Genomic DNA, 23,600 nt, shown 5'->3' with positions numbered 1-23,600 from the left:
AAGTGTTTCTCTGAGAGGACAAGTGAGTCTGAACAGTGGTTACAGCTGCCTTCAAATCGCACATAAGATTTTTATTGTTGAATCAGACATTCCTGCTGTGATTGTTGACACTAGTCTTTTTAATTCAAGTAGCCTTTCTCTTTTTTTTTTTTTTTTGTCCCCTTCCTGCATTTAACTAGAAAGACCTGAAAATATAGCAACGCCAGCCTGGAAAACTGTGATCCCTGTACTGAGGATGTGGATTTGAGACTTCTCCCATTCACACCAGCAGCTCCCCCTCCTCTCCAACCACTCCTCCAGCTCCTTCGTGTTCTTCTTGATCTTAAATTCACATGATACCCTAATCTGAAAGATTACACTGTCAAACTAAGCAGGGCTGGCATGTTTTCCATGGCGCTCCAGACTGTTCTTTATTTAGAAGCCAAACCTTAAAGCCATGCTCTGACATCGTCCAGACAGTACTGGGTAGGGGTTGCCCCAGCAGAAAACCTATTGGTCACAGGCAGTAGCAGTTTTATTTATAGCCTGGGCAGACAACAATATATCAGCTTTAGCATCTGAAAGAAACCTTCAGCACCAGTACCTGCTGAGAGGATGCATGAGGAGGCAGCTGAGATGCCTGCAGTTGCTGGGGAAGGCAGCAAGGCAAGAAGCTGTGGAGGCTCAGCAGGCTCTGCCCAGTGGGCTGGCTGGGAAGCACCTCCCACCTCCCCAGCATGGACATGCACCCCAGCTGTGTCCCATGAGATGTTCAGGCACCCCGTGTGCATGCCAGCTCCAAGGATGTGAGCCTGGGTGCTGACCAGAAAGGAGCATCCTGTGCTCCAACAGGCCCCGGGGTCCATGCAAGCTGGGACCAGGACCAGGCACAGATTTTACTCTGTAGCTTAGAATAAACCCTAGAGATTTCAGAAGAACTATGATAAACTAAGTTTTGAGTGTGCCTGGGCACTGAATGTCCCTTTTTTTTCTGCAACATGCCATCTCTGCTTCCACGTGGTTTCAACAGAGACTACTTCAGAGTCTTAAAAATACAGAATTCACATGTGTGACCCAGTCAGTCTGCAGTCAACGGAAGAGTCCAAGCCACCACCAAAAAATTACACGATAGGAAAATACTTTGTTGTTGACAAACAGCTAAAGTCCAGGGCAGCCTTGGATGCTTTTATAAAACCACAGCTATCCCTCATCACATCAGCTGCACACCATGGGCAGGTGGTTCTCCTAAGCTCATCACACAGAATTCTTCCTGCCATCCACCACCTCAGAGCTTCAGCTTTGCTTTAGCTAGTAAGTTTTAAAGACCAGGATTTCAGTTTATTTCACTTTGCTGGCAGTGCTGACAGCCTGAAAACTTATGTATAAACCACAAAAAGGAAAGAGGCAGGAGAATGACAGACAAGGAATAAAATGGGCTAATAAATTCTGTTTTATTCTCATGGGTTGTCAGTTCCTACAGGTTTTGACACCTACAGAGTAATGTGAATATCTGACTGCTTGAAATTACATTATCATGCCACAGCCTGAACACATTCAATATATTGGCAGTAAGGGGAGGGCCACTTCTCTCTGCCCTTCCTCTATCAAGAGGACTAAAAGGTTCTGCATTTTCCCTCCCCAACACACTGCCAGTAAAACAGTTTTCATTTAAGGTGGTTAGAGCATAAAGCAACCAGGAAAAGGAAACAGGTCTACTCCTAGCAAGAAGTGTACTTATGAGGGTATTCAGTAAGGTTTTCTAGGGAAGGTTAACATGGGTTCATTAGACAAGACTTCAAAACAATTTTTCAATGTGAATACAATACTAAACATTTGAAAAAGTCAGAATTCTACTTCTAAATATATACACACATATATACAATTACATCATATGTTTAAAACAGACTACATGCTGGTCAATGCCCCATCTCTGCTATTTAGGTCATGTATAAACTAAATTTAAAAAAGCTTAATTTTAAAATTTATACTAACAGAAATGGAAATTGGAGGCATTCTTTTCTTCTGGATGATAAAACATTGCAGTTCTAAAAATCATTCTATTCCAACTTTGGACAAACAAAATCCCACTCCTACCAGCTTGATGCCAGTGCCAGCAATAGATGTCCAGAGCCTAAAGACAGATCACAGGTCAGCAGAAGAGCACCTGAAGAGCAGCACAAAGGAATTCCAGCCATTCCAGCCAGTAAGTCAGCTTCATCAGGGGCCCAACTTAAATGCCTCTATGCAAATGGATGTAGTATGGGGAATAAACAAGAGGAGCTAGAGATGTGCATGCACCTGCAGGACTACGATCTTATTGGAATCACAGAGACATCGTGGGATGGCTCCTATGACTGGACTGTTGGAATGGAAGGATACAGTCTCTTTAGGAAGGACAGGCAGGGGAGAAGTGGAGGGGGTGTCACCCTCTATGTCAATGACCAGCTGGAGTGCATGGAGCTCTGCCTGGGGATGGATGAAGAGCCAGCCAAGAGCTTATGGGTCAGGATTAAAGGGAAGGCAGGGAGAGGAGATGTTATAGTGGGGGTTCTGCTACAGGCCACCCGACCAGGAAGACCAAGTGGGTGAGGCCCCCTATAGACAGATAGGAGCAGCCTCATGTTCACAAGCCCTGGTCCTCGTGGGGGACTTCAACCACCCCAATATCTGTTGGAGGGACAACACAGCAGGGCATAAACAAACCTGGAGGTTCCTGGGATGCATTGATGATAACTTCCTTCTCCAAGTGATAGAGGAGCCAACGAGGAGAGGTGTTATGCTGGACCTTGTTCTCACCAATGACGAGGGGCTGGTGGGGAGTGTGAAGCTCAAGGGGAACCTTGGCTGCAGTGATCATGAAATGGTGGAGTTCAAGATCGTTAGGGCAGTGAGAAGGGTGCACAGCAAGCTTGCTGGACTTCAGGAGAGCAGACTTTGATCCCTTCAGGGATCTTTATCACATGCTTGGCAGAGTTACATGTGATAAAGACCTGGAGGGGAGAGGGGCCCAAGAAACCTGGTTAATATTCAAGGCTCATCTCCAGGCTCAGGAGCAATGCATCCCAACAAAGAGGGAGTCAGGTAAGAATGGCAGGAGACCTGCATGGATGAACAAGGCACTCCTGGACAAGCTCAAACACAAAAAAGAAGCCTATAGAGCGTGGAAGCAAGGACAGGTAGCCCAGAAGGAATACAGACACTGTCCAAGCAGCCAGGGTCAGGAAGGCCATAGCCCTGATAGAATTAAATTTGACCAGGGACATCAAAGGCAGCAAGAAGCAGCTTCCATAGGTTCGTTGGTGGTAAAAGGAAGACTAGGAAAAATGTGGGCTCTCTTCAGGAGGAAATGGGAGACCTGGTTACCCAGTACATGCTGAGGTACTTAACTTTTTTGCCTCAGTCTTCACTGTCAAGGGCCCCAGCCACACCACCCAAGACACAGAAGGCAAAGGTGGGGGCTGGGAGAATGAAGAACTGCCCACTGTAAGAGATCAGGTTCAAGACCACCTAAGGAACCTGAAGGCACATGAGTCCATGGGACCCGATAAGATGCATCCAGGGGTCCTGAGGGAACTGGTGGATGAAGTGACTAAGCCACTACCCATCATATTTGAGAAGTTGTGGCAGTCTGGTGAAGCTCCCACTGACTGGAAAAGGGAAAACATAACCCCATTTTTAAAAACGGAAAAAAGGAAGACCTGGGAAACTACAGGCCTGTCAGTCTCACCTCTGTGCCTGTCAAGATCATGGAGCGGATCCTCCTGGAAATTATGCTAGGACACATGGAAAATAAGGAGGTGATTGTTGACAGCCAACATGGTTTGACTAAGGGCAAATTGTGCCTGACAAATTCGGTGTCCTTTTATGACAGGGTTACAGCATTGGTGGATAAGGGTAGAGCAACTGATGTCATCTACCTGGACTTGTGCAAAGCATTAGATGCTGTCCTGTATGATGTCCTTGTCTCTGAATTGAAGACACATGGATTTGGTGGATGGACCATTCAGTGGATAAGGAACTGGCAGGATGGTCACACTTAAAGAGTTGTGGTCAATGGCTTTATGTGTGGGTGGAGACCAGTGATGAGTGGCATTCTTCAGGGTCGGTATTGGGACCAGCACTGTTTAACATCTTTGTTGGTGACATGGACAGTGGGACTGAGTGCACCCTCAGCAGGTTTGCCAATGAGACCAAGCTGTGTGGTGCAGTTGACACACTGGAGGGAAGGGATGTGCCATCCAGAGGGACCTGGACAGGCTTGAGAGGTGGGTCCCTGCAAACCTCGTGAAGTTCAACAAGTGCAAGGTCCTGCATGTGGGTCGGGGTAATCCCAAGCACAAATACAGGCTGGGTGATGAGTGGATTGAGAGCAGCCCTGCGGAGAAGGACTTGGGAGTACTAGTGGATGGAAAACTGAGTCAGCAATGTGTGCTCGCAGCCCTGAAAGCCAGCCACATCCTGGGCTGCATCAAGAGAAGTGTGGCTAGCAGGTCGAGGGAGGTGATTCTCCTGCTCTACTCCGCTCTCAGGAGACCCCACCTGGAGTCCTGTGTCCAGCTCTGAGGCACACAACATAAGAAGGACACAGACCTGCTCGAGTGAGTCCAGAGGAGGGTCACAAAGATGATCAGGGGGCTGGAGCACCTCCCTTATGAAGACAGGCTGAGAGAGTTGGGGTTGTTCAGCCTGGAGAAGAGAAGGCTTAGGGGAGACCTTATAGCAGCCTCCCAGTACTTAAAGGCGGCTACAGGAAAGATGGGGAGGGACTCTTTATCAGGGAGTGTAGTGATAGGATGAGGGGTAAGGGTTTTAAACTGAAAGAGGGTAGATTTAGATTAGATGTAGGGAAGAAGTTCTTGAGGGTGGTGAGACACTGGAACAGGTTGCCCAGAGAAGTGGTGGCTGCCCCCTCCCTGGAAGTGTTCAAGGCCAGGCTGGACGGGGCTTTGAGCAACCTGGGCTAGTGGAAGGTGTCCCTGCCCATGGCAGGGGGGTTGGGACTAGATGATCTTTAAGGTCCCTTCCAACCCAAACCATTCTATGATTCTACAAGAATATCAGTCAATAATTAGTTTTACTTGATGACTGCTAAATCCTACTCTCCAGTTTCACAACGCACAAAATGTTGGACTATGCACTGAAGATAACATTCATATTACACACAGATTCTCTTGTTTCCATTCACCTGCAATGCTTACTTGCCAGCTAATTATCATTAAGTCATCACTTACTGGGAACCATTTAAGTGTTGTCTCCTTAGACGTGTCTTTCTGTTGCTTTCACATCAACAACATACATGAGAACCGAAAATGCGAATACTCAAATCAAGACTTACAAAAATTATCAAAACACCGGAAACTCATCCATACTGAAACTATTGTACATCAGAACCAAGAGACTTCTACCTTCTGGAAAGCATGCACTGAAAAAAAATGTTTAAACCCACTATCTTCAGGATTTTGACATCTTCTGTTTTGGAACCTTTACTATTTAGCAGTGCATAATGTAAAGTTGTGGATGCATTTAATACTTTAAATGTATTCATATCTTAGATTTTTAAGATAAATTTGAGAATAGTCATGACAGTGTTAACAATTAAGAGTTTCAGTGCCAGTTTGAAAATTACAAAAATTCATTTGATCGACAAAGCTGTAAGACAACAAAACCTTAGCCACTATGGCATAAACCCAAGAACACTCAATTGCTTTCAAGTCAAGATACAATACATTCAGCTGGAGATGTCTATAATGGTAACTATCTTATATAAATCACCTAGTAGCAGAATTAATTTGCAAGCATATAATTACAAAGTCTGCTTCTGAGTTACCCAGAGCAGTCACTAATTTCAGAAAATCAGTATGGGCTATATGGAACATCTACCGTATGCACAGGACCCTTTTCTGGGTACCCTTGAGGCTCTGGTTATGTACTTACCGGAGATTTTCTGATGAAGAGATCTTGTCTTGGTAACTAATAGCCCTTGAGAGCTACATATTTACTCTTTTTCAATCGGAGTAGAGTAGAATATTTCAGTTGGAAGGGACATACAATGACCATCTAGTCCAACTGCCTGACCAATTCAGGGCTGACCAAAAGTTAAAGCATGTTATTAAGGGCATTGTCCAAATGCCTCTTAATCACTGACAGGCTTTGGGCATCTACCACCTCTCTAGGAAGCCTGTTCCAGTGTTTGACCAGCCCCTCTGTAAAGAAATGTTTCCTAAAATGTTTCCTTTCTGAATACATATAAACTTCTCATATCTACAACAATGTCCAGCAAGGACTTTCACGGCTTAATTACATGTTATCCGAACCATCGCATCTTTCTGTTCTTTCCTGGTCTGGCAACTGCCCATTCCAGTTAGGATCTTCTAGTTCTTACACAGAAACAGCCCACAAGCAGTCATCTTTGATGCAACTTTTCCATGCCTCCTGCAAGTTTGTCTTCTCCTATCCTTTCCCTTGTTTACTTCTTCCTCATCTGAAGAGTCCTAATCTTTGTCATTCCTCATATGGAAACTATTCCATCCTTTCACCATTGCTCTTACCTATTTCTGAGTATTTTCCAGTTCTTCCAAACCCATTTTGGGAATGGGAGGTCAGAAATGCCAAATGAAGGAAGTCAAATGCAGTCACACTACAGATTTATATGCAGTGAGGTTCGCTGTTTTGTTCTCTATTACTTTTGATTTGCCTTTTTTTTTTTTTTGATTGCTATTGAGTACTGAGCTGATGGTATGGTAGAACCACCCACCACACACACAAGATTTTATTTCTGACTGGTAACAGCCCACTGAGAATCCATCGTTTTCTATGTGAAATAAGGATTAGCCCCACCCAAACCGCTTTCCCACCTTCACTGAAGTCAAGGCTGGCTTTAATCCCTGGGCTACACAAGAATGTTCCTTTCTGTTCTTGTTTCAATCTCCAAAAATACATCCCTGAAAATATAACATGGACATACCCTCTTCTGTTATACAGTTTATTTGGCTGTAGAAGGCCAGCATCAATACGTTAGACTCTTTGTTCTGCATTTGGGATTTTCCACTCTACAAACTATAGCTTCCTATAGAGAAGCTGGAGAAAACTAGTTCCCCAGGCTACCACAAAACAAAACCCAAAAAAGAACAGAAAAGAGAACATCAGGAGCTATCCTGTATTCATGCTCAGAAAGGCACAAATACCAAACCTGGCAAAATTGCCACAAAAATTAAGATTCATCATTCTTAATACAGCTAGGTCCTTAAATAAAAGAACATAAATTACTATAAATACAAATGTCTTAAATTATATACTGCTTATTGGTGGTGCTAAGACCCTGTAATAATGTTAAGTTTAAAGAAGATTGTGGGTACTTAGTGCTCGGGACTCTTTTGCTAATTGGCTTCTGTTTTCTCATGTAGTTTCTTAACATTTGCAACAACCAGAAATTTTCAGACCAGTACAATATTGCATGAAAAAATAACTCATGTTTTTACATTCTGAAGCAAAATATTGTGGTTATGCTGCATCTTGTCTCCACAAAAAGGAATGCAATACAGAATGGTATCATTAAAATAAAAGCATGGTATTAATAAAATCCAGATCTTTTTATCTTTGCTATTAATATAAGTATGTATTATGAACTACATGAAAGATTTTAGTGCTGCAATCTTAACCAATGGTATATTTCTAATTTACTATGTGCAATTGACTCAGACTAGTAAATGAAAACAGATTAGCAAGGCACATTTTCTTGCTCTCCTATAATTGCATAATGCTGCAAATGTTTGGAATGCAAACTCTGCAGGGGAACATTAAAAAATATTGGTTTGTAAATTAAAGTCACTGAAAAGTAAATGTCAGCCATGAAAACATTTCCTTTAATTTTACATTTTATAAATTGCTTAATCTGTCCCTCCTCCAGCTGAGGTCTGAATTATCATTAACTTTGTGGTTCAATAAACTATTAATACAAAATGGGAGAATCTAAGGGAAAGATGGTGCTTTAGAGCATACACAGCAGATGAAGAGTTACAAAAACCGGCCAGAAATTTTGCTGTGAAGAGTTAATGCAGTAAAAAGGAACAGCTGGAGACTATTAAAAGCACTCATTAGAGGGAAGAAGCAGCAAACTGTTCTAATTGGGTCAGCTGACAGGTGGCCGCGCTTCAGCCCTGCCCTCCTGGCAGTCCCATCCCAGCCGCAGAGATTGATGCTACTGTGTGATCCTCAAACCAGATCTACAGCTGCAAAGCTGTGCTGCAGCTCTGGACATGCTGTGGGACATCCAATGACCAATTGAAACCATCTCAGCACTGATATGTAACACAGGGAGCAAAAGCACTACTGTATGCATGGGGGTTAGGGAAAACACTGAGGGTGCATAAAATGTTTAGTCTCTCAACTACAGCTCAGAACCCAGTAACTGGAAAATGTATTTTTTTTAATTTATATAACTCCCTAATATCTGGTATGCACTGCACAGATGTAGGCAGATCATTTTAACCTCTGCATGCCTCAGATTTCCAATCTAAACAATGTTAACCAAGTTCACCAGGCCCTCCCAAAAAGTCCCAAGGTTCAATCAATGGACATGTGTAGCCCCTTGTGAGGTCCTCAGCAGAAAAATTCCATATAGAAATGAACCCTCTACTCCCCCTCCATCAAATGTGCAGGCAGGCAACTCTCCCACTGCCTTTTTCATACACAAACAGATGCATGAGAGTGCATGACAGTGACAGTCAGGAGGTGGAGGCATGGGTTCCATACCACGGTCTCTCTTGGAGGCCAGGTACCTAGCAGATTAAAAAGCTTCAAGAAACATATCTAATGTCATGAAGGAGAAAGCTCAATGTGTTACTACTAATGACAATTCATGATACAATTACCCTTGGTTAAATATTTCTGTTATCCAGAAAAAGACAGTAACTAAGACAGCTAGCTGCTGTCAGAAAACCAGTGCAATTGGTAACAGAATGTTTTTCATTGTATATAGAAATTTGGGACTATAAATAATAAAATTGATTAAATGTGTTTAGCAAATATTCTTATGTTAATGGAAAACAACGTAGTCATAAAAGAAAGTTCTCAAAATTCAGGAATACAAAAAAATTGTTCTATGGAGATTAACAGTTCAGGTTTTTCTATAATTTTGTTTGAACATTATGAAGTAATTTACACAACATTGGTTTAAATATTTAGCAAGAAAAGCCAATCTTTGACACAGGAGAGGTCCCTATTGTAAGAAATTTGACCTGAAAGTTCTCTGACATCCTTTGAATTTTACTTCCCTCCTTTGCAGTAACCCTTACACACTTTTTACAAATAGTTTAACATTTAGTTTAAAAGATAAAAAGACAGATGCTCCTTTATGGGATTACTTGCATGAGTAATCTTTAGCATAACTGAGGCTGAATATTGTTAGAATATTTTTATTTTTAGCTGAGAAAAGCATATTTATTTTCAGAGATGAAGTTGAAAAGCTATGCTGAGCCTGACAGAGATGCAGTGCAAACTTAACTGCCAATTATAACAAAAGCCTGAAACGTCCCACCTGGAGTAATGCATCCAGCTCTGAGGACGCCAACATAAGAAGGACATAGACCTACTCAAGCATGTCCAGAGGAGGCCATGAAGATGATCAGGGGGCTGGAGCATCTCCTCTATGAGGACAGGCTGAGAGAGTTGGGGTTGTTCAGCCTGGACAAGAGAAGGCTCAGGGGAGACCTTATAGCGGCCTTCCAGTACTTAAAGGGGGCTACAGGAAAGATGGGGAGGGACTCTTTATCAGGGAGTGTAGTGATAGGACGAGGGGTAAGGGTTTTAAACTGAAAGAGGGTAGATTTAGATTAGATGTAGGGAAGAAGTTCTTGAGGGTGGTGAGACACTGGAACAGGTTGCCCAGAGAAGTGGTGGCTGCCCCCTCCCTGGAAGTGTTCAAGGCCAGGCTGGACGGGGCTTTGAGCAACCTGGGCTAGTGGAAGGTGACCCTGCCCATGGCAGGGGGGTTGGGACTAGATGATTTTCAAGGTCCCTTCAAACTCAAACCATTCTATGATGATGATGAAGATGACAAGTTCTTAATTTATGGAATGATCTTTTGTATACAAAATCTCTCCTGACAAATTAGCTCAAAGATGTTTAGATCTTGTACTTGAGTGAGCTGAGCCTTGCTATTCATGAGCCTAACAGAGATCAGAACCGCATATAACCAGATTTCCTGCAATTCAGGCTATAATACACAGTCCATGCCGCTTCACACACTCATACAGCCTTAGCTGTCTTAGATCAAAGTTTTAGCAAGTATTAAGGAAAGATGAAAACCCTATACATACCTTTTATATTTGATGTCTCATGCTACAGTTGTAATAAATACCAGGTAATTACTAACAGATCTTCTATAAATGACAATTTTAACACAAAGCTTTCAAATATTTTTGGTAGATCCTCTCTTTATCAGGAGTGCTTCCTACCTTCTGCACTTTTAAGCCTTAAACTAAATCATCTGGTGCATGTTCTTCTTTTGCTTGGTACCAGCAGCACTGCTAGGGGGTTACTTGTTTTATTGAAGCATATTTACTCTAAGAACTCTCTGAAACACATTCACTACAATGGATTTAAATTAACTCTTGTGAATTTATCTCATCTTACAGGACCATAAGGTAAGGGTGACTCTCGCATGAGTGTGCCTGAAGCTCAACCTGAGGCACTCACCACCGTTTCAGACCATTACTTCTCTGCCATATTCCACGCTAATGTGTTGCCACTATTTATTTTGGGGAAGGTTGGAAGTGATCTCTTTAGGTGACTGACAGTAACTCACGCCAGCAGAGAAAGCACCGGGTCAGGGCAAGGAGCTGGCTGATCTGGGTGGAAAGTCTCACATTGCAGCAGCTGCTTCTGACGTATCCAACTTGTGAATAAAGGGCTTGTTTTCCATCCTGGCTTTCAATTAAATTTTGGTAAACACAGACATTTACCAAAACATTTAAAACAATTTATCTGACTCCTGAATGAATGGTTGTTTTCTCTGGAAAAGAGTCAAAGCCTGAAGCTCTATTCAGAGAAAATTTCAAATGATCAGTGAACAGTGGAAATTTCTGTCTCTGTTTCTGATCTGTGCAATGTCAGCAGTTTGGATTTTCAAAGTTTAAAAAACACAGTGCCCAAGGTACTACAAGACTTCAGGGTTGTTTTTTTTTCAACCTCCCTTTTTTTTTTTTTTTTTTTCCACAGATCAGAATTGAGGGGAGGGAACGCCTCCATTAAGGATATCACAACCCAACAGCCAAGCAGGAATTCATCAGACACAAAAACTGATCTTAAAATGCTTTTCTCCCCTTAAGAGCCCACTTCATAGAGCTGCTGAGCTCCCACACTTTCACACTGCAGTTTCTAAGAGAAAATGCACACTGCCCTCAGCTTTTCAAGGAAGAAGGCTAGTGTTGGCAGCTTTTGGCCAAGATGTCAGGATGGCCTGGAAAGGTTCCCAGTTGCCCACAACACCTCCCAAGAGATGGGAAGCCAGAACATCATGGCTGAGAAAAGCACAATTAGTTCCTAATACCCCAGTTTCAAAAGATGTATATCTTTCTGCAGGCAAACCTGTCTCTCCTGGTAAAACAGGAGTTACACTTACAGCTTCTCCAGTCCATTTTGCATGTCTGTAACTGCCATCAACACAAGCCTTCTCAGGCTTTTCAGCAATGAGCTCAACATTGTGGAGCAACTGGCAGTTTTGTATTTTCATAGCTGTTGATCTGAGGCGTGATGGAAGAAGGAAAGTAAAAACTTCTTGTATCCTTCCCCCGCTTTCAAGTGTCTGCTCAGTCAGGCACACCTCATCCCAGATGACTGTGATCAATATAGAAACTATTTAATATGCTAAATCTAAGCTTATTCTTCAAATAGTCCCCTGTAAAAGAAAATATCAATGGTTTATGGTGAGTTTTCAATTAAAAAAAAATGAGGCAAGAATTGCAAAAGGTATGAGGCCAGCAATCAGCCAAGCTATCAGTCCTGTGCTAAAGGGGTGCACTGGCTCATCATGCTCAGAGGTAAAACCAGCTGCTTACTTTCTTCACAGCTAGACTGGGCAATTGATTTAGCAGACTTCTAGAGCTACCACTTCACAAAATCCATTACCTGAGTTTTAAAATATATGCCAGCAGATTTCCTTGCACCACTGAGGAAAAGATTAAAATGCAGTCATGCAATATATTATGTGGTTGGATAACCGAAGTCTTAAAAATGCTTAACATGCGGAATGAGTGCCTTTTGTTAAAATTGATTTCACTGGCGGGTGGCCTATACGTTACTATGACAGGAGCAACTGCCCTCTTTGAGCAGTGCAAATGACAGCCAAAGTCTGCCAAGGAGGGTTGGAAGACAGATTCCAAAAACGTTTCCAGGATTCTAATGCTGAATTACCAACAGAGAAAATCAAAATGAAAAAGCAAAATTAGTTTTTATAAAGGATGCTGATGGTGCCTCAGACCAACAAACTGCCTTTTGAACAAAATGACTACTGAACTCAGATGGCCACTTTTTATTTCCCTTTCATTGTAGATTTTGTACTGATCTGTGCATGTGTACATATGTGCGTGTGCATATAAGTAATTAATTTCTTAAAGAACATTCCAACGCAAACAAAAATGCAAGGTCATTTCTATTAGCTTTTAAACCAACATAAACAATGGAAATTAGATCTATTCATTTCAGTTCTTCTTGAAGTAAAATTTCATTGGCCGTACATATCATCTTAAACTGCACAGTCAGTACTAAATTAATACCAGCTTTTAGAGTCAGTCAGTTGTGAGAGGTGTCAATCACTGCACGATCCACTTCAAATAAGAAGTGGAGGCACTGAGAGTGAAGTACAGACTGTACTGCTCATTTTAAACATTTTCAAAAATAAAACATGACAGCACTAACAAAATAATAATGTAGGAAAAAACCCACCCGCACTCATTTCTGCAACCCCTGTCCCATTCACAGACGGGGAAACAAAAGTCCATGCACACAGCATGCAAAGCCTTCCAACTCTGCACACCAGCAGGTCAAAACCTGCTCAGCTGATGCAGTGACCTCTTTGGTATCTCTACACATATAGCAAATAAGAAATCCTTTGCAACGTTATTGAAATGAGTTTTTATCAGTACAGCAGATATCATTAAAGTTTAAGGCTATACACAGCTACATCGATACCTTCTCCCACTTCAATTACTCATAATTTATAAGCTTATCTGTTCACAGGGCTTTGCATGACAAACAACAGTAGTAAAGTACAAAATAAATCAACACAGCCTTGTCATACAGAAAAAACCCCAGCCCTCCTTGGATCCATCTGACTTCAGCTAGGACTGAAATGTGTTGTGTGGCAGTCATTCAGAGCTGTGCTCTCTACGGCTCATCCACACCACATCTTGTACTCTACTGCCCCTCCACAACATCATCAAAACATCCTCTTTCTTTGTTCTCCAAAAGCCACAGTACTCTCTTGTTTCGATGTTACGTCTGGCCTGCAACATCTCATAACAGACCACCAAGCTGTCCTGTCACCTCTGTGTCATTGAACCCTCTGCAGGTTCAAGTGTGGCTGAAGTCTGAGTCCAATCAAACTAGATCTCCATTATGGAGAGGGTGAGAATTAATTCCACCCTTTTGTCTTCTTAGGGAGGTGTCAGTGTGCATGCAAAGAGACCAGCATCAAACTGACCACCTTCCTAGCTTCTGTGTTTCTCATTCAGCATTTGTAGAACACCTACTGCCATGGGAACTTGGTCTGTGACAAAGGCTGACAGGCATTATGACAGTTATTAAAACTAAAACTTACTATGAACAGCTTATCTGGCATTATTGGCACCTGCTTAATCTAAAAAAGGCAACAAAACCAAACCCAGAATTGAGATCAGAGCCTTGGCATAAAGAACACTATGCACAACTTACCAGCAAGAACATTAGAGGCTTGAACTCACTGAATTGCTCCGTTTCCCAATTTTCCTCTGAGGCTGCACAGTTACATACATAGTTTCAACCTAAAAATCTGTCTGAATATTCACAGTGATAAATATAGGCAGAATTATTACGCCTAACCACTATATAGTACAAATCCAACTCAGCAAAAGGACTGTAATTCAACAGTGGCAATCTGGGATTTACTGTCAGCTTATACAAGATCAGACTGGATCACTGAATTCTTCAGCAACACTCTACATACCAAAGCTGGCCAAACTAAGGACCAGGCAATACAAAGACAGAGGAAAAAACATAAGAGAGAAGATGCCTCGGTCTCCCACTTTTCAAGCATCCAGTTTGAACGTCAGCATTATGTAACGATGCTGGGAAATCAGTAATTGCCTTTTCTTTAAACATACCAGATATCTTTCCTCCTGCCTCATGCTGGGGGTACGGATCATGTGATTCTGTTCTCCTCTCCAGTCTCCAAAACGTCGAAAAAAATAATTGGATAAAAATCGATTGACAGGATCTCTAATAATATTGATGTACACTGGCTGGTCTCCTCCAAACCTGTGGGAAGAAAAATGAGTGAATCTCATCAGAAGGTTCCACACAGGCATAAATATCCATCCTTCATCTGAATATTTTCACGTTACTCTCTACAGAAGTTCAGAGTTTTTATAAGGTTAGGACTGAAACTGAAAAGTTTACAACTAGTTACCAAAACTCTGTAAAAGCATTTAAGATCTCTTTAGGGTGAATGGTAAATATGATATCAATTAAGCTACATATGCACTACATTTTCCTTTAAGACTATTTTTTCCACTGTGTCAATAGTTTTGCTTCTTGAATTTTCTCCTTGCTGTTTTCAGATGAAGAACCTTCTGCGGCTGAACCCGAGAATGAGCATTTCTTCTTCTCAACATGTTTCCCATCTGGGAAGTCATGTCAGAGCAGGCACTGCCTAACACTAACTGCTATAAAAGGCAGCCTTGGATCACCTTCACCTGTACAGTAAGTGCAAAGGGTTTTGCAACATTCAAGCTTATTTCAAAAGGCTTCCTTTGGAAGAACTCACAGATATGCATGGTATTTCCATCTTTATATTTGCTGGAACTTGTGCAGATCTTCCTCCCCTCACCCCCAGCCTGTGCCACTGGCTGGATTTGAGGTTATTTTGTGGTTATGCAACGTCTTATCCTTGTACTGCACTTTGAGACGACTCTTTAAAAAAAAGACAGTATGAAAATTCCTGCTTCAAAAAAGAAATTAAGTATCAATTTCAAGTCCATGCAAGTCCAAGGAAAAGGAAAGGGTAAAACCAGCTGTGACCAAGCTCTGTACAAAAGCAAAATGCAGCACAGGTACCTGCAATTTAGAGATGAGAAGATAAACCAGAGCTATGTCATCAGCTCGACTACCCTCTTGTACACCTCCTCCTGGTAGTTAATGACAAACTTCTTCAGTTTAATAGGTGGGATACAAAAAGAGAAAGGAGGAAAAGGGAGTTTGAGAAGGTCTGTGATTACACTGTATTTTTACAGTGTTAATACACTGACCGCATATTTTACATGAATACACAGCATCAGGAGAACAGGCCTAACTAGAAGTAAAAAAGGGAAGTTGCTTACACTCTCCCATGGTCAAAATTGAAGAAAGAACATTTATGCTATGGAACAGACTTATGGACTACAAATGCTCTGAGATGAAGAACAAAACAAAACCTCTTGGGATTGAGAAGTTCATAGGATAAGTTTAACTTGGAATTTGCCTGATCTAAGAACATGAATTATGTTTCTCCCTTCTGTTTCCCCAGTTTAGGAGAACAATTCTTACTTAAGCAGTAGCTTATGCTGTATTTTTGGGAGCTTGAGGACATAGCCATATTTAAGTATTTAAATGCTGTTCTGATGATTTTCTGAGTCAAAATTTATGTATTTTCTTTTAAAATGTAAAATATTAGATTAGAAGAGAGAAAACTGAAGACAGCCTTTAGATCAAAAAAACTCTCTCAGCTTCTCTTCATCTTTTGAGTCAGATGAATAATTGAATATGTATAATAAAAGATCAGGGCTCCTCATAAATATTAAAGAGTCAGCAAAATTGTTTAAAAACATGAATTCTAGTAAAAGACAAGAGAAAAATCCCATACAGTTTCAACTTGATTTTTATTCTGCATGATTCTCCAGATCACTAAATACAGTCTGCAAAGGCTTGTCTCATGAATAACTATGCATATCAGTAATTTCATTGACCTCAGTGTTGCAGGATCACTGCCATAATTTGAAATTACACAGACAGTATAAAACTTTAAAACAATCCAGTTAAGAAGGCAGATGCTCCTTGCTTCTTGATTAGTGCATAGCCCAGTTCGGACATGGGTGTGCAATTATCCTGAATTCAGTATCCTGAATTCTTCTCTGAGCTTGTCTTTGCTGCTTTGTGTCTTTATACAGAAATAAAACCTACACTCTGATAAAGCATTCCTGCAAATACCACAGGACAATGAGGGCATAAAGCTTTGACAATATTTATTCAAATAGAAAGCTTTTGGTGAATGCCATGGCTGGTAGCCATGAAAATCAAATTTTTCAAGTGAAATTGCTGGCAAGAATAGGTTGCACCTGAATTATTGAACACGTTTTCTTCTTTCTGCTTGATCAGTAATAACCTAAAGACAGAAGGGAGTGGAGAAGAACAAAGAAAAAGGGAAGCAATAAACACAGTAAGAAGCAATGACAGCAGCAAGTTGTATGAAGATAGAGACAAAAAGATGACAAGATTCAGAGAAGCATGAGAGCTGGGATATCCTCATCCAGGTGCTCCTCAGAAGAGAGAAAAATCAAAAGCGGGCAGTTATTAGTTGTCTAGATAGAAATATTCCACACATATTGTCCTTTCTGAAGTAAAAGGAAGGGCCAGATAGCATAACCAACACACCGAAATGTTAGAGCCCATCCTTTTGCTGGTAAGGTCATGTTCCTGAACACATGAACTCTAATTCAGTACCAACAGCTCTGAGAGAAGAGGCACATGCAAACTCATCTGTCCTGAGAGGACAGCTGAGATGGGAGGACACTCTTTCACAAAGATATACAGAGGAACTTCTCATTTCTGAAATGGTGACTGTGCCCCCCCAAAACACGGGACAGCTCAGATTTCTGATTTCCTGCACACTGTAACCAGCCTGGTATATGCCCAGCTGCAGTTGCTCCACCAGGCAACAAGCAGGGAATTTTTAGAAAAAAATAAGTCTGTTCTGGCTCTTATTCAAATCTGGATTTTTTTTTTTTTTAAACATAGTTTATAATATTTCAAATTCCAATCATTTGTTTCTATGGACCATACTGAGACTCTTTTATGGAAGCTAAGCAGCACTCACATGGCATAAAAAAATCCTGATGGTTAAAAAAAAATAAATCAATAACCTCAAGCTATTTAGAGGAAAAAAAAAAAAGGGTAAATCAATGCTCCATTTGTTCAAGTATGTTCTGCATATTTTTAGGTACCTATCAATCACAACATATTAAATATTACTTAGCTCTCCAGAATGAAACTTCTCAAATTAACAATACCCACATGAAAGTACTCTTGCAAACAATAACATATTTTGCCCTCATTATACATCATGTCACCTTATTTATACTCAAATACCTATTGTGAAAGATTCAAAAAGGGATACAATCATATTTTTCTAGGCCTGAGCAGAAGGCTTACCTTAGAGGAGTGGGATCAAGATTGGATTCTGCATGAGAAAGGTACCTGATCATCCTCATGCCCAGCAGCACATTTCTGCAACTGGGTAGAGAGGGTCAGGACACCATGACTGCAGTGCAGCACTGGAAATGTATGCACCAATTTCTGCAGTGCTCTTCCTGTACTTAACTTCTCCTGATTTATTTAGTATATACTATTAAATCCCATTAGTTTTAACTCCTCTGTTGTGACAGGTATATTTTTGGAGTCCTCATGAAAATAATGAGAATATCTGCAGGCTTCAATCAATGATACTTAGGTTCATTAGTAATATATCCCTCCATCCCTTTTTTAATAAAAGCAAAAAAAAAAAAAAAAAGAAAAAAGCCTGAGAAGTATGCCAGATATTGCAAGTCTGTCCCTTCAAAAAATGTCTCTGACGAATTCCAATTTTATTATTTACATGAGCAAAATCTTTGATCAAAACCATTTACTAACCTCTTATGAATTAAAAAAAAAAATTTAAAAATTAAACCAAATTGATTTGCTTGGTTTTAAAATGGAGGATCTCTTAGCTCCTAATATTTTTCACTTCACTTCAGGAGGCTGCTGCATTTCCATTCAGCACAAACTTCTTTGCACAAGCAGAAGCAGGCTTCTTAATCCCTGCAGGCAAACCACACTCCTCAAGGAAAAGAAGACTCTCAACCTCTTCTCTGTAAGAACTTTGGCTGCCTCTTACTCCTTTAAAGTAAAATGTCTCCTCTTAAAACAAATGAGTTGGTTGCTAGAAATTCAATATAACGGCAACAAACAAATACTGACAGTCACCTAATAGGGACAGGCATATCTGAGAAAGGAAGCACAATTTCCTTTTACAGCCTCATACAACTGAGAATCACACACCGAGAGCACAATTGCCCAGCAAGCTTTATTCATCAATTATGTTACAGCTCCATTACCTGCTCTGCAGCACAGCTTCATGGGAAGGTCAGGTAAAAGCACTAATGTACAATTTTCACCTTTTTAGGACTTAAATAAGATGCAGTTACATCAAAATCTATCTTCTGAAAAAGGTATCTTGAAATGAAAAGTTATTATGAAATCTTGTATTAGCGTGCAGTAGTGGCAAAGCAACCCAATTCAGCACACAAGGCACCAGGCACCTCTGGGATGCTTCAATGCCCGCCCCCCCCCCCCCCCCCAAAGGATGAGCTGCAAAGATTCCCAGAGGAGCAGGCTGAAGTACTACCTGCCTGGGACTACATGGTATCGCCAGCCTCCAAAATCACCAAGTTTATCTTCTTGCTTTTGTCTGTAGTGCCTCGCTTCCAGCTTTTGTGCCTTCACCCTACACTGTGGTCATGTTTTCAAGCTTTTCTTTGGAATTAGGATGGAAAAAAGGAAAGTGAGTTGAGATAAATCTTTTTGTTTTGAAACTGTGTCCTTGGCTGGTCTGGCCTTGAATGGGAGGTGCTTGTGGGGATCCAAAATGCCCAGTGGGTCAAGGTTAACAGTAAGATAGCGCAAACTGGCAACACTCCAGTCATTAATTACCCTTTCTGGAGCTGTGATTTCAATACTGGAAATTTCAGCTTCTGAAGTGATGTGTCTGGGTAATGTCATTGTAAAAATCACAACTGAGTCCTCTGGGAATTGCTTAGTAAACTGCCTCAGACCAGTGAATAGCTAAAAGACTACACTACAAAGTCTTATATTTCTCTATTTCACTATCCTATAAATCTCCCAGAATATTTGATGTATTTGTCAGTCTTTTACATTCATGCATGTTAAACAATGAGTGGTTTTTTTCCTATGCCTTTCATTATGCTGAGGATATCAAAGTAGTTTAATATATAAATTCATAATGAACAGCATCAACACTGATACAAACCCTGTCTGGGTCTATATAGCATCCCCAACTCAAGTAAAGGCAACACTTGAGAAGGAAGTATTAACTGAGCTTTCCTTTATGCAAAGTTACAGCTGGAAACAAGTAAGAGAGAAAACACTAATTCTCCACAAAACACAAACAGCAGCTATAGTCAAACTGCATTATTTAAAATCACTTAATCCAGATACATTGTATTCAAGACTTTCCCAAGATCTGGCTCAGGATCCCTCTGGACCTCTGATTAACATTTCATTATAATTCAGAGATGCAAATGTTGCACATTTGAACAGAAGAACTAATTACAAGTTATTATGATAAATTTCCATCAAATAGTAGAACAGCTGATACAGCTCTTTGAAAAGTATTAAATCAACAAATGCGGTGTGTAGAAAAGATACATCTTCAAAATTGGATGAGACCACAGATTGTCTGAGATAGTTACGTTCACATAAAATCTTGGAGCTCAACTTCTCAGGAAGGTTGTAATGCAAAGGATGTTGCAATGCCACTCGGCACTGAATACTCAACTTCTCGTATGAATACATTTATCAAGAGTATCATGGGTGATTCCATCTGTCCCGTGGAAATGGCTGTTGCAGAGATCTACTCAAGATAATGCTAGGAATGTCCATACGGAAACTAAAATACAGTAAATTGGGTACAATAAAAAAATCACTGTAATTTAGCAGTATATATCGTGTATACAATGTATAGAATATAAAAATCAGTTAACTGAAATTGAAAGCATGGCTGCTCTGTCTCAGATGTGAAATCCTACATAATCATCATCAAATAGACGGAGCTATGGACATCATCATGCTCAAGGCTTTGAAGCTACACAGTTTAACATGATAATCTGTGATTCGGAAGATAAGCGCAAAACTCCTGGTAACATTTTCAGATAACTAAGTCGCAAAAGGTGAGAATAATGAAGGGAGCGGTTTGCTGATAAAGAGCCACTTGAGCTACAGGGCAAGCAAGACATAAGCAAACATCATGCACTGTAATATGGCAAATACAACCCAAAGCATCTAGAACTAGAAGCAGAGGACACTCACAGGGAAGGCACAGTTTGTCCTTGCATGCCTCCACAGATTATCGGCAGCGTGTGAGACTTTACAGGCCAGAATAATCTTAGCTTCCCTTTTTCTGAGAAGCAGAAGCAGAGAGGAGCAAAGACCTGGCACAGCACTGATGTGACCACTAACAGAGTTCATTTTAAGCAAACCATGCACAACGTTCACTGCAGAGTCAGAAGAAGCATGAAAAAAAAAATTGCTTGCAATGGAAAAATGTCAAGAAACTGAAAACCTTCAGCTTGAAAAGAAAATGAGAAGGGAGAAAAATACAGAGAAGGCTGAGGGGTGACTGCACCGCAGTGTGTAAGAAATTACACATGAAAGCTTACATAGGGGAAAAATTTGATAAAAAGAGTCTATACACAGTGGACAAATGTACTCTGAGATGCAAGGAAAATGAGTCAACTGGATTTCTCAGAAAACTTAAGAGGAAAAACAACTCACAATTTACAATCTGAGAGAACAATTCAGTATTGTAAGAATTTACCAAAGGCAACATATTCTCCATTACTGGTGATTTTGAATTAAGACTTAAATTTTGTCCCTGAAAGATGAAGGTTTTAGGTTCAAACCTAAATAGTCTGTATCGTGCATTACACAAGGGCAAGAAAGACTAGAAATTACTTGGGACTGCCACAATTCACCTTTTTAGCTGAAGACAGGATCAGCTATGTAATAGCCACTACCAGCTCCAAAATCCTCAAGTACAACCAGTTCTGTTGCTTTGCTGTCCTTGTTGTTCAAGTGTTTTCCTAAGTATCTGATCTAGAACTCTGTTGATGCAATTTAAGACCACCACTTTGGCTATCATTACTCATAAAGAACTGTATCCCTTTATCTCTGCAGAATCTTTTTAATATAAAATTCAGGAGTGTTATCACAGTCCCCTCTTTCCTAGTCTTCTGTATTTTATCTTTCTCTGCCCTTTCAATCTTTCCTCACAGGTCAATTTTTTATATCTTTGATCATTCTCTTTTGGAGTAATCAACACATTTCTTAAATTAAGTTACTCCTGAACTGGTAATATAATCTACAGTGTGAGTGTGAGCACAGAAACCAAACATCAGTAAAAAAAAGGATAATTTAAGTGTTATGCTTGATCCCACCTTCAGTAACTAAATTTCAAGCAACCATCTCCATTCTGAGAATATCATATTACCAGCTGAATGAAAGCTAAAAAAAATCTATTACATGAAGAACAAGGGAAATAAATTTTAAATCAGCTTATCTTAAGATCTGTGGAAAAACTCACCATAGAGCAATGTTTTTTAAAAAACTAAACCTGAAAAAAACCCCTTTAGACCATAGAAAGGTCAAACTGCACATTAGATTTGTGCTTAGCCTTCCATCAAGTAATTTAAAAAACACCATTACACACATAATTTAAAAAATGTAGTATAAAAAAGGAAAAAAGATGTAGGAGTGATTACAGCACCATGTGGCCATTCATGAAATGTGTACTTTACAAGGCAGACCTCACATGATGGTAGAAAGTGTTTCATGATGTGTTAGCAAAAAGTATAGATTATAATGAACACACATAAAGACACAGTGTTAAGGCCATGCACATAAGTTTAGCTGACATTTCCCCACTTTTAAGAGTTTACCCAGCGGGTAATAATTTTTTTGTTACCTTATTTTTCGTGACATTTCCTAGGATTGTATGTTTCTTTTTTTTAAAGGCCAAAAAATCCACAACATGAAACTACTTTAGTAGATAATCTTAGGCTGCAATCATTGTTTCAAGATGTTGATTCAAGGAGGCGTTTAAAGAGCCCAGTCCCTCCCACTGCTGAGCTGTACAGAATCGGTGTGAGCTGACGGAATCACCGCTGTTCATACAAAATATACCCAAGTTTGCATTCAAAGGGTCATGGACATTCAGCACTTTGTTATGCCAGCTCCATGCACACCTTTGCACAGCACGCTATCTTCAAAAGCTAGTGGAGCACAGCTAAAACATGTAATAGGTATGTTCTGCAAAACATCTACACTCTGTGCGGCATTACTTGTTCAAGAGAAAGTGAGAAACAAGAATCCTCAAGTTATTAATAAATCTGAGTATTGTGACAAATATCCCATGACTCTGTTTTAAGTCAATGAAAAGAACATCACAGAGTCACCCTGGTTTTACCAATCTCTTACCAGTCTATTAAAAAAAAAAAAAGTGAAACGCTATTTCCAAATCAATGGACCAAAGACACATACATAGGTTAAGTTATGGCAAAGCAAGATATTTATTTGCCATAAAAAATTTTAAATGTATCATCCAACCCTTATAAACAATCAACAAGCTAGCATGCAGGGCTTTCAAATTCTCTGTCAGCACAGTGTGTTCCTCTGCTCTCAAACATGCAGTGTATTCACATAACATATAGTCAAATTAATTCTTCAAGATTTACCTCCTTTTTGTTTGTTGATTATGGACACATTTTACAGAGCGCAAGAACAGGGAATGCTGTAATGTCAAAGTACTGCGTTAAACTGCAATTTTTAGAGCTGCTTCTGCATGAGAAAAACCACAAAACTGATGAATAACAAAAAAAATCTTAACAATATTCAACAATTAGTTTTTGGCTTATCCAGACTGAATCTCTCTTTGTCTATCTCTGCCTTCATACAGCATGGGATTTACTGCTACCCATAATTCAGAATTGAAGTCAGAGCTGAAGGAAAGTGTCCGAACTGATCAACACTGCCTGCATGTGACACTGCCACTATAGCAGCCTGATTTATTGATTTTTACTAGTTGAGAGTTGGCCATTGTGTCTGTTTAAAAAAGTAATATTAAAAAAAATCCCCAATCAGTAATTCTGAGACAGATTGTCTACCAAAAAAGACTTTTTCAAGAAAAACAAGAACTTTACATATTAACTCTCCTAATGAATAACAGAAAACCAGAAATATTTCTTATGTTGATTCCAGGCAAGTACCTTCCCAAGCAGAAGACCGAACAGAACTTTCCCTCCTCCCCAAAACCTGTCCCCCCACACCCCTCATGCATCAAGCAA

At 40.3% G+C, this 23,600-nt stretch overlaps 1 protein-coding gene across 1 annotated transcript in view; it reads right to left on the bottom strand.

The window, feature by feature from the left end:
• Nucleotides 1-23,600, bottom strand: part of UST (uronyl 2-sulfotransferase) — a 177,940-nt gene that overhangs the window by 53,990 nt on the left and 100,350 nt on the right. Inside the window, exon 5 of the mRNA XM_074818719.1 lies at nucleotides 14,337-14,490. Coding sequence (XP_074674820.1) covers nucleotides 14,337-14,490 — 154 coding nt within the window. The remainder of the gene's footprint in view (nucleotides 1-14,336; nucleotides 14,491-23,600) is intronic.

Source organism: Strix aluco, chromosome 3, assembly GCF_031877795.1.
Source record: "Strix aluco isolate bStrAlu1 chromosome 3, bStrAlu1.hap1, whole genome shotgun sequence".
Lineage (NCBI taxonomy): Eukaryota > Metazoa > Chordata > Aves > Strigiformes > Strigidae > Strix > Strix aluco.
The sequence above is the reverse complement of the archived record's forward strand: the minus strand, read 5'-3'. Positions and strand labels throughout refer to the sequence as shown.